This window comes from Nicotiana tomentosiformis, chromosome 7, assembly GCF_000390325.3.
Source record: "Nicotiana tomentosiformis chromosome 7, ASM39032v3, whole genome shotgun sequence".
Classification (NCBI taxonomy): Eukaryota; Viridiplantae; Streptophyta; class Magnoliopsida; order Solanales; family Solanaceae; genus Nicotiana; species Nicotiana tomentosiformis.
The window spans coordinates 6,730,700-6,743,256 of record NC_090818.1 but is presented as its reverse complement, the minus strand read 5'-3'; the positions used below and the strand labels follow the sequence as shown (position 1 = coordinate 6,743,256).

General features: G+C 36.6%; 1 protein-coding gene across 1 annotated transcript; it reads right to left on the bottom strand.

Annotated features, from left to right (window-relative positions):
* Positions 1-1,731: 1,731 nt before the first annotated feature.
* On the bottom strand, positions 1,732-3,333 carry LOC104090153 (zeatin O-xylosyltransferase-like). The gene has a single exon (XM_009595206.4). It carries the CDS (start codon positions 3,253-3,255, stop codon positions 1,855-1,857), a length of 1,401 nt encoding a protein of 466 aa, XP_009593501.1. The 5' UTR covers positions 3,256-3,333; the 3' UTR covers positions 1,732-1,854.
* Between the last annotated feature and the right edge of the window lie 9,224 nt (positions 3,334-12,557).

Sequence of the window (12,557 nt, the reverse complement as noted above, 5' to 3'; positions counted from 1 at the left end):
CATTGTCAATGTGACATAAAAAATTAAAGCCAGAACGACAAAATATAAATAATAGATCTTGTTTTCATACACCAATGGCAAGAGATCTCTTAACATATTTTAGGTAGACGGATGAATTGAGTACAACTGGTTTGCGGAAATTTAGTGACAAAGCTCAATATTCCTAACCCTTTGGAACTTAGCGCTCTTTGAGAAAGAAGTTAATTTTGTATTTATTTGTTTTACGTATAGAATGCCAAAGTGGATTGATATTAGAAGTCCATATAATTTCATGTTAGTCTGAATTTTAGTTCAATTCAACGTCTATTTAGGCAAAGACTATATATTACTATTTTGTCCGATATCTTCTAATAAATTATTTAATTATTTAAGAGCATAAAAGTCAGTCAATATTTTAAGGATATTTTTCACTACTAGAAATTCAGCAAAAACCGACCAACGTTGGTCGGTAATGGCAAAAAAACCGACCAAAACGCGACCATTTACACGTGGACGGTATTTTTGTGGTCGGAAAGGAATACCGACCAAAGTTGGTCGGAAATTACCGACCAATTTTGGTCGGTCAATTAAATTCAAAAAAAAATATTGCAAAAAAAAAACCGACCAAAGTTAGTCGGTATTTTAATTATGTAATAAAAAGATTCACCATCTGGGAATCGAACCGGGGTCTGTATTGTGGCAGGATACTATTCTACCACTAGACCATTGGTACATTTTATTTTAAGACTATCTTTTATTTGATTTATACTCTTTAATCGTATTTTCGCACGAAAATAACTGACCAAAGTTGGTCGGTTTTATTAAAAAGTAAAATTACCGACCAAAGTTGGTCGGTTTTTTTAAATGACCCGCCGAATTAACTGACCAATTTTGGTCGGTTTTTTTAATATTAATTTTTATTTATTTTAATTGAAAAACCGACCAAAGTTAGTCGGTTTCTTGAAACATAAATTTCGTGGGACTCAAAAATAGTTTTCCGCATTTTTGCGCCAAAGAAAACCGACCAACTTTGGTCGGTTTTTTGGTCGGTTTTTTGACCGACCAAAGTTGGTCGGTAGACCTTGGTCGGTTTTTGCCGAATTTCTAGTAGTGTTTGTCATCCAACATTTAGCGTGGAATATTCGTGCTTTTATAATAATATAGATAGATATAGATTATTTCACATTAGTGGAAAAACATATCTAGCCCACGTATGTTTTGGATTGTTGATAAGAGTGGGTTGCTATAGTGGTAAGCATCCTCCACTTTCAACCAAGAGGTTGTGAGTTCGAGTCACCCCAAGAGCAAGGTGGAGAGTTCTTGGAGGGAGGGAGCCGAGGGCCTATCGAAAACAGTCTCTCTACCCCAGGGTAGGGGTAAGGTCTACGTACACACTACCCATTATTGTTGAATCATTTGGAATATTTGGGAATGTGGAGAAGTTGACTGCCTACCATTGCAGGGAGAAGTGAGAGATTTGTTGCTATCAGTCTTCATATATATGCACATTAAATGGATATAAAGGAAGCAACCTTTATTTTTTATGCAGAGGATGTCACTACTCTGCAGACTGAAAAGGGAGTGGCAGTAGAGCCAGCCTTTTCATGTTGATCTTCATTTGTTTTGATATAGAGGGCACTGCCACCATACATCAAAATTAACCAAAATAAAATAAAAAAAATTAGAAATACATAAACTTGTGCATAGGATAATTTGGTTCCAACGGATACACCATTGGACAAAACAAAAGGATTGACACGTGCGAGCTTATAATTAAGTTATTCAACATTGGAATCATACATTTTAACATTACTTATTCAAGATTATTCAAACAAAAGAGACTTTGTAACACCATCTTCAAAAATGACCAGTTAATTATCTGGCGATGTGAGCGATGAAAGACTCCGTTTGCTTCTTAGTTGCGCCGCCATCTTTCACAGACATCTTGATAGCTTGGCTCAACTCTATCGCTCTCTGCCTCATCTCTTCTCCTTCAGTTGAAGTCATCAAATCCCTCACCCCATTTTCGATTGTATTTGCTCTCACCAATTCATCTCTGTGTTCCCAATCCTTCACTACTAGCCCAACTTTCAACACCTTTGTTATAAGCACGTCGTTGAATGGGTTATCGGAATGGATTGGCCAAGTTGCCATTGGCACTCCCATTATTAGGCTTTCCAAGAAGGAGTTCCAACCCGAATGGAATAAGTAACCACCTGTAGAAGGGTGTGCTAGAATTTCCATTTGAGGTACAAAGTCTCTTGCTATTATTCCTCTCTCTGCTACTCTGTCTTCAAACCCTATTGGCAACTCAATCTTCGGAACGTCTGTTGTAAAATCATTCCCCTTTTTATCTGCTTCTCTTAGAACCCATATGAATTTTTGTTCTGACCTCTCTAAACCAAGGGCAAGCTCAATAATTTGTTCAAGCGAGAAGGTTCTTGCTGTTCCAAATGAAACATAGATGACAGAATTCTTGGGTTGTTTATCAAGCCACTCAATACATCTGTGGCTTACTATTTTAGGTGAAGCAGAGTACTCGTCGTTTTGTAAATAGACAGGATTGATCAAAGGACCAAGACCCCACAATGGCTTCTCGCTTTGTTTAGCGAGTGCATCTAGATACAGACCTTCTATATCTCTACAGGTATTGAAGATTTCTCCAGATTTGAACGTCCAATCGCGTAACATCTCTATGAATTCCAGCATCTCCGGTGGATAACAACTTTGGAATGAAGGAATGTGGGGTTGCAAAGGTAAGAACAAGTCATAGTTTTCAGCTGAACCGCTAACTTGCTGGAACAACGAACAAACAGTGAAAGCAGAGATGACATGAAAAATGTATGTCTCGACATTGGTTATTGAAATCACACCTTGAACAACTGATAGCATTATGGAGTCATGGATTATCACCACTCTTTTACAAGTGTTTAAAAGTTCATGACAAATTGAACATAGGGGCTCGCCTAGTAGTTCCAAGGATGCAAAGTACGACATATAGTCGTCTTCATCTTCCTCTTCCTCCTCCTCCTCCGCTTCCTTTTCAGCTTTAGTTGAAGGAATTGAAAGGTCATGGAATTGTATGTTAGGGAATTGATCAAGATTTGATCCTTGTAACCGACGTTTGAGTTCTTGATTTCGTGCACCAATACTAAAATAGTGGACTGGAATATCATAGGAAGAGATAAGACGAGAAAGGTGAAGAAATGGAGTTTGGTGCCCATATTCAGGAAAGGGCACCATAACCACAGCTACATTACTAGAGTTTGCAGCCATTGAAGAGACACAAAAAATGGAGCTACCTATATGTAGGAGCACTATATATGAGAAAGAAATAATGTTACAAATCTGACAAATTCAAAACTATGATATTTTTTGATGAATTAAATACTTCTACCGAACTTACTTGTTTGAAGGAGCATTTTTGCGGTAGTAAATGTAAAAGAAACGTTACAATATGGAAAATTAAAAGCATAAAATGACAAGGAAAATAATTAAGAGTTATGAAATTAATGAAGACAGTAAGGTGAATAACGGCAAAAAACCTGAGGAAAAAAAATACTCTTTCCGTCTCAAATTATCTGTCGTGCTTTCAAAAAATAGTTATCTCAAATTATTTGTCATTTTAAAAGTTCAAGATAAAATAAATTATATTTTTCCCATTTTATACTTAATAATAATTATTCTTGAAGATAGAGATAACACATAAATATGATATATACTCAATTAAAAAATTATATCTTAAGATATAAATAAAAATAAAATAATCTAACCTCGTTCTAGTTAAATGTTTTTTAAAGAAAAACACATACTTTAAAATAATTTAAAGAAGAGATATTGCTATGGTGCTCTACTATTGAAGCTAATTAAATATACTATGTTCCATAAAACAAGGACCAAACTTAGAAAAAGACATTGCGTTTTGGACCCCCCACTTAAAAGACATCTTCACGGTCTTCGGCATGGGGACTCTTGAAGTTGAGATAAATGCATGGCCAGACTTTACATTTAAGATGACTTTCTTTGTGGGTTAGTTGGCATAGAATATTAATGTATACAGGTAGATGATATTCTGTATACTGGATGCATATGTAATTATGTCAAATGTGAAGGTCAATAACAACAACAAACTAAGTGGAATCTTCACAAGTGGAGTACGAGAAGGGTGTTAGAAAAATAATAATTGAAAAACGCGATTGAGAAGGATTGAGGCGTGAGAACGACTTTCCTTAAAGAAGTTATTGCCCGTATACAGATTTGGAAAAAATAGATACAATCTTCTTCAGAATACAACAAGTCATTATTTGATACTTGCATATTTTTTTTAATCTCTTTGTAGGGAATCTCACGTTTATTTATAGAGCAAAAGTCAGGCATTTTCTAAAAAGTAAATTTATTTCATTAACAGATGTCTGTTTATTTGAATTTTAAATTCAAATAAAACTGATTTTCTATTTTAGAAATAAAAAATAAAAATGTTAATTTAATACACACTTAATAGTGTGTAATAGTGTGTATTCTTAAGCAAATATATAAAATGGACAAGAACTTAAAAGGCCCATAAAGTAGCTTTAGGCTACTGATGTGGGAAAGTCTCACATTCCCCACAAGAATAACAAACTACTTCTTACAAAAGGTGTGTATGTAATAATCGGCTTAATGTACGCATATTTTAATATATATCGCCTCACATTTTGCTCATGTCTCGACGATTTGAGATGTTTAATATGATTATTTATGCTAAATTTTGGTATTTCTATGTGTACGGATCATTCAGATGCAATTTGGGATGAAAAGGCGCGAATTGGAGCGAAATTGGGACAAAAATGCAAAAAGTGAGATTTGAGGGCCACAGCCAGCGTGTGGCACTGGCTGTGGCGCAATTTACAGTAGCCAAAATATTTGAGCGCCAGGGCCAGCGCCCCACGCTGCCCCGGACGCTCAAGACGGGAAAGTGTCCTTTTTCGACTAGGACTCGGTTATTTCGACCCCTAGACACCCCCAACTCATATAAAAGCCAACATAAACCTATTTTAAAAGAGAGAGGACGTTTTTGAGAGAAAAAACACAAGCACAGAGCCGCCGTGGAGGCTGGAATTCATCAATTTCCATCTTTCTCCCCCCAAACTTAGTAATTTTTATGTTTCTTTGTATGATTTGTAGTTTGGCTACCATGTCTATGTGGAGCTAAACTTCACATTCTAGGGTTGTGGTTCTTTCATGAATATTATTATTCGGATATTGATTTTGCCTTCTTGATTTATCATATTGATTTATTTATTCAATCTTGCGCTTAATTATTTAATTGCTTGATCACCAATTGAATACTATCTACGAATCTAGAATTGAACTCGAAAGTGGGAATTCTATATTGCATATAGGATTGAGTAGAGCAAGTTCTTGAACTCGGGCATCGAGGAACGGATTCGTGGTTAGGATAGACATATACCTAATTGCATTGCTTGGTTGATTTACAGGAATTATAAATGCGTTCTTGTTGATTCTAACTCCATAGACATATAGGCGTTAGGTTAGCTTGAATAGGCGGGCAAGAACTCGACAGATTCTTATGAGCAATATTAACCGTGTCAACCAATAAGCTAGATAAATTAGTCGGTCAATTCAATTAAAGAATACAATAGGATTGTTAGATAGCCCATAACCCTAGATCGTTTTCGTTACATTGATATCATAAAAATCTACTCTTTCTCTGTTCAAAGTTCATTATTTATATTTTTTTATTTAATTAGTTTAGAATCAAATATTTTTAGGTTTAATTCTTGTTTAGATAATTAGGATAGTCTAATTTAGTTAATAGTTAATCACAAGTCCTCGTGGGTTCGACATCCGACTTTTAGTCACTTTATTACTTGACGACCGTGTATACTTGCGTGTGCGTTTGGCTGCAATAGTATGCAACCTTACCTTATCTTGATAAAGATAAAGAGGTGGTTTCCGAGATTCTCGGCTCAAGCAAAACACAGTCATCTCAATTATAAAAAGAAAAATACAGTAGTAGAAAAACCATGGCAAGAGATCAAATGTGTAGATGTTGTCATTTAATTAACTACATACAGTTGAGTCCACTGATCATCTATTTATTTTCAATCCTGTTGCATAGCTATCTGTTTGGGATTACTTCACTAGTACTGCAGTAGGTGTGATAATTCAAGGGTGGACCATGCAATAATTAATGCATGCTCGAGCTGGTGGAATATGAGATGACATAGTCCTCTTCTCTTCATTTACTACTGAAGGATATTCTTGCAATTGCATGCTAGCATGCATCTCTAGTTAAGAAGAAACAAAATGTAACATGGGGTAAGGACGTTCTCTGTTGCAGAAGTGAAAGAGCTAGCGAGAAAACAACAACATTATAATTGAGATAGCATAGGCCCTTTGAATGGATTTGTTCATAAATGGCTATTATCAAAGCTATCTTCCAAACTTTGTGCTCATAAACTCTAGAAAAAAGATACCAGTTCAAAATTGTATTTGTGATTAATTTTGCTTGAATATCGAAAAGAAGATACACCATTGCACAAAACAAAAAGATTGACACACGCGAGCTTAATTATCTATTGATATAAAATGTAAATTTCAGGACTTGTTCCATATCATTATGAGTCGTAGAAACATGCAAAATAGGAAATGGTGCTGACTAAAGGATTGCGGAATTCAATGAGCATTAATATGTTTTTATTTTTCAGAAGAAAGTTTCGATCTCAACTACTATGTATGATCGTTGTCGTTTGTAACTTATTATACAAGTATTATTCTAAGCAGTTATTGAAATATCTTTCCCCAACAATGACAACGCAACCTCATAAGATTTCGAAAATGAAGCTCCAGATATCAAGATTCAATCACTGCTCTGAAGTACGTAAATAACTGATGCTAATATAATAAGTTACAAAACAACAAAATCATAATAAGTCCGTAAATAAAAGAAGTCAAACCTAAAGTGAAGTTAATACCCTCAAATCTCCCTAAACTATACAATATTTGTCACTTTCCTACCTAAACTATCGTATGTCCCCGAAAACCCCTTGAACTATATCCCCTTTATAATAAATCCTCACCGTTTTATTCTTACTAGTGCGTGTCATACACACTCAAAATAATTTTTAAACCTGCCATGTGGCAATCCACATGGATATTTAATTATGTTAATCTTAAAAATAGGCTTAATTAATATATGTTAATCTAATTACGTGAAAAAAAAGGGAATTTTGTTACACTAGTCCGTCATTTACTCCTCTCAAAGTATGGTCTCTTTGCTCTCATCCGAAAAATTCTCTCATCGGAGATGAGAGACACCTTCTCTAAGTAGCGATTCTCTTCATTAATCAGGGTTTCTACCATCGATTTCTCTGTCAATTATTGCTTTCGAAATTGGGATTAAATCTAGGGTTTTGTCATTGTTTGTTGAGATTTATAATTTTTGTGGGTAAACAAAGATAGAGAAGAAAAAGCTGAACAGAACATAGAAGATGAGTAAGTATTAAAATATATTGAATTCTTTATTCTAACTCTCTTCTTGTCTTGTTATTAGTAATTTGTTTGTTCGGAGCTACTTTGAATTTGTCTTTTGTGTTCCTTGTTTCAAATAAATTTGAGTAAGAATGAAGGATGGATAAAACGAGAAAAATAAGAAATAAACTCAATAATAACAAGAGAGAGAATTTCTAATGGATTAAGATGAAGAAATTGAGAAGAAAGGTGAAAAAATGGAGAAGAAAGGTGTAATATAAAGAAAAAGAGGAGAAAATATAAGTTTTTTAAAAAAGGGGCTAATTAGCCGTTAGTTGCTGTCAGGTGCGACCATTTTAATGGTTATTGTCACCCTCGATTTATTTTACACAATATGCCACATAAGCAGCATGAGGTTTTATTATGAATGGGGATATAGCTTAGGGGGTTTTCAGGGACATACGATAGTTTAGGTAGGAAACTGACAAATATTGTATAGTTTAGGCGGGTTTGAGAATATTAACTCCCTAAAGTGCCACGCTAAACGGAGAAAATCTGGTGTTGATGGTGTGACGAAAGATATGATTATGACACGCTCTGAGTAACTGAGTAGGTAACTCTGTCCACCAAGATTTTGACAAATAGAAAAAAACAGAGGCGGAGGGAGTATATAAGGTACGGGTTGGGACGAACCCATTAACTTTTGCTTAAACCCTATATTTGTATTTGGTAATTCAATAAAATTGTATAAAATTCAATTGTGAACCCGGGAACTATAACGAGCTATGGATTCAGCCGCAAGTTTAGCACCCATAAACTTCAAATTCTGGCTCCGCCTTTGAAAAATAACAACAACAACAACCCAGTAAAATCTCATTAATGGGGTCTGGGGAGGGTAGTGTATACGCAGACCTTACCCCTACCCCGAAAGAGTAGAGAGGCTATTTCTGAAAGACCCTCGGCTCAAAAAAACAAAAGGAAAAAAGGACAAAAAGGAGACAATATTAGTATCACAATAGCAATCATAGGAAAAATAGGAACACCATGAAATTCAGAAGAAAGATGCAAAGCAAAGGGAGACAATATTAGTATCACCACAACAATCATAAGAAAAATAAGAACACCATGAAATCTAGAAGAAAGAAGCAAAGCAAAAGCGATAGCTAGTAAATAGGACCTGCACTGAAAAGCAAAATAGTAAGACACAACATTACCACTAGCTATCTTCGACAAAAATCCTACATGGCTAGTCCCACAATGGTACGAAGTAAGGCACGACTCAACTATCTCCTAACCTACAACCGTAATACTCGACCTCCACATCTTCCTATCAAGTGTCATGTCCTCGAAAATCTGGAGCCTCGCCATATCCTGCCTGATCACCTCTCCCCAATACTTCTTAGGCCGCCCTCTACCTCTTCTTGTGCCCTCCACAACCAGCCGCTCACACCTCCGTACCGGAACATCTGGGCTTCTCCTCTGAACATGTCCGAACCATCTAAGCCTCGCTTCCTGCATCTTGTCATCAATGGGAGCCACGTGCACCTTCTCCCGAATATCATTATTCCTAATCTTGTCTATCCTAGTGTGCCCGCACATTCACCGCAACATCCTCATTTCTGCTACTTTCATCTTCTGGATATGTGAGTTCTTAACAGGCCAACACTCAGCCCCATATATCATGGCTGGTCTAACCACCGCTTTATAGAACTTACCTTTGAGTATCGCTGGCACTCTCTTGTCACACATGACTCCAGATGCTAACCTCCACTTCATCCATCCAATCCCAATACGGTGTGTGACATCCTCGTCAATCTCCCCTCCCCCTGGATAACCGAACCAAGGTACTTGAAGCTCCCTCTACTCGGGATGACCTGCAAATCAAGCCTCACATCCATGCCCACTTCCCCCTGGCTCAGCCCTGAACTTACACTCCAGGTATTCCGTCTTCGACCTGCTCAGCTTGAAACCCTTAGACTCAAGAGCCTGTCTCCAAACTTCGAGCCTCTCGTTAACACCGGCTCGCGACTCATCAATTAAAACTATGTCATCGGCGAATAGCATGCACCATAGCACATCCCCTTGAATATGGTGTGTTAACGCGTCTATCACCAAGGCGAATAAGAACGGACTGAGTACAGAACCTTGGTGTAAATCCATTACAACCGGAAAATGCTCAGAGTCACCTCCTATTGTCCTAACCCGAGTCTTAGCCCCATCATACATGTCCTTAATCGCCATAATATAGGGAACCGATACACCTTTTGCCTCCAGGCATCTCTAGAAAACTTCTCTAGGAACCTTGCCATACGCTTTCTCTAGGTCAATAAACACCATGTGCAGATCCTTCTTCCTCTCTCTGTACAGTTCCACCAACCTTCTAACAAGGGCTCCGCCTTTGGAAAAGAATAACGTAATGTGTTTTTATCTCCGTTGAGATTTGAACATGATAATACGCTTACTCAAGCATCTAAAATTACCAATGGAGAATGACCCGTGCTGAGCCCGGGCCCGAACTTAATAAGTTAGTGCTTTGTATTATTTTATAGAAGAAGCGGACAACTTTTCATAGAAGTAACTTGTTCGATGGTCAATTTGTGGACTTGAGCTATATCAGTTTCAGGTACTCCATGATTTGTTATACGACATATAGCTCTACGAGTCTACATTTATGAGCTCATTGAAGAGATCTTGTGAGAAGTTTAAAATCTAGGCTTTTCTCTACATGAAAAATGGTCTTCAATGTAAAATTAGTGTATACACAAACTATAGACCGATAAGTATAGTATCTATGTTTTTCGATCAAATTAAAGAGGGATCTCTGCTCAAGTTGGTACACTTCTATTTATATCCTTTTATTTCTTTTTTCTGAGAAAGAAAATTCTACTAAAAATAATACAACTTATTGAAATACTGCTTGCAGTTGAATGGCAGAATTATGTCAAATTAGTTCTTCCAAGTGACATAACAAAATTAAAACAAAGGAATTGTGACGTAGTTATATTAAAGTCACTGCAGGTTTTCTGCTCCTGATAGCATTTGAACTAATCCTCAGTTGGCGAAGTTGCGTTAAGCATCCCTAGCAGTACGAAAAGAGAGGTTGTGATTATATCATCTACGTTTGTACCGCTCCTCGTGGAACAGATCTCGCATCCAACCAAGTCTTTGACCAGGGAACGGAAGAATTCCCACTACTGTTGGTAGGCCAGCCGGGTCGTGAGCACGGTGGGAACGGGCTTCCCAAGAAGCCAGCCCGGGCCGGGGTCAACATAGAATGAAGGGGACGACCCTAATCTTGTGTTGGCTTTGCCAACTTATTGGGTTGCGGGCGGAGAAAAGCGGACGTGGGGACTCGAGTCGGGGCGTAGCGTAACTAAGAGAGCCATTCTATTTAGGGCGAGACAAAATGGGCGGGCAGAAGGATGTAGCTATTCTAGGATGTGGCGTTCCAAAAAGACTGACTTAAGACTTTATTATTCACACCAACCAGCTAGTGCGCTCTTACTTGGTATCGGATCTTTTCTAAATGAATCATTTTGCCCATCGTCGGGAACTCCTACGACTTCTATCTACCTGCATCATTCTTTCTTTCATAAATCAAGCGATAATTACGAAATCATTTATTCAATTAGGGATTGTTTGGTAAATGCCACGAGCAATCATTTATTCATAGTATCCCCCTAGTCGTGATTTTTTGGCTATTTTCACACATATTAAGAAATTTATCTTTTAGCATTAATTAACAACGAAATTAACCATATTAACCTTCATTTGCTCGTTGGAAATATAATAAACTACTCCTAGACTCTTTACTCCAAGGGAAACTTTGGAAACAAGAAGTTAATTCCTTCTTAATATCTGAAAAAATCAAATATTGTGGACCATAAAAAAAATACCAAAATTACTTAATAAGGACCGGAAAGAATAGTGAATAATAATATAAAGATTGTTCTACGGTGAGAATAATACTTTTATGCGTTGTGATACAATGAACAATAATTCATTATAGCTCTCTTCTATATGTGTGTGCAGTATCACTAAATCTAGTGCTAACAATTATAGCATTTTCTTTCTCAAGAATGCATATTAATATAAATATCGGTTGAACCAGAAAATATATATTATTATTATTATTATTATTATTATTACTATTACTATTATTATTATTATTATTATTATTATTATTATTATTATTATTATTATTATTATTATTATTATTATTATTATTATTATTATTATTTCTGTTTACCCGAAAAATCCGATAACATTAAATTTATGTATGGTTCTAAGGATACGTGATACCCTTTGATACAAATTGTATAGAGAGATAGAAATACGAATATTCTTGACTATAAAAATGGGAATAATGAACAGAAAGAATGAATAAAATGAAGTAAAACAAGCACAAGGAGATATTTTTTGTTCTAGTCTATTCAGTATGTCCATAGTTTACAAGGATCCCCTTTTATAGTAGATGGTCATTACTTTATTTATAACAAAAAATAATAAAATAAAGTATATAGTGGAGGACCCATGATGATTTGTCTCTTCCTCGATTCCCGCCAAGATTCTCTCTCTTGGTGCGGTTGCAACGGCTCTTGTCTGTGAGCTCGATACTGGCTCGAACTCGTTACTGGGTCGAGTCCTTCGGTCTTGACTCGAATTCGACCTTCGGGATGGGCATCGCGTATTTCCGACCTCGAAGAAATGCCTTGTGGATCGATTTGTTCACGGGCTTGATAAGGTTATCGAGCCGACTCCTCGAGCAGCCTTAGGACTCGAGGCTTGTTAGTACTGTCTTCGGAGCTCACTCCCAAAATCCCACTCTGATTTCTTACCACTTGAACTCGATCAAACATAGGAAGGCCGAAATCTATTTCGACCATATACAGATAGTCCCATCGTTTCTCACGAAGAATGCGGTGAGAATCGATATGATTTTCGACGGTTCGATCGGGTTATAATTTGACGTTTTAACAGGGATCGATTATGACGTATGTGATAGTTGTCCCATCAATTTAGTCTTTCAAGGTATTTAATGCTTGTCAGATGGCGGTCGGCCACCTTTGATGTTAAACCATCATGATGCGAGCCTATAAATAACC

Coding starts and splice junctions, on each gene's coding strand:
- LOC104090153 (XM_009595206.4), bottom strand. CDS start 3,255: ATGGCTGCAAACTCTAGTAATGTAGCTGTGGTTATGGTGCCCTTTCCT.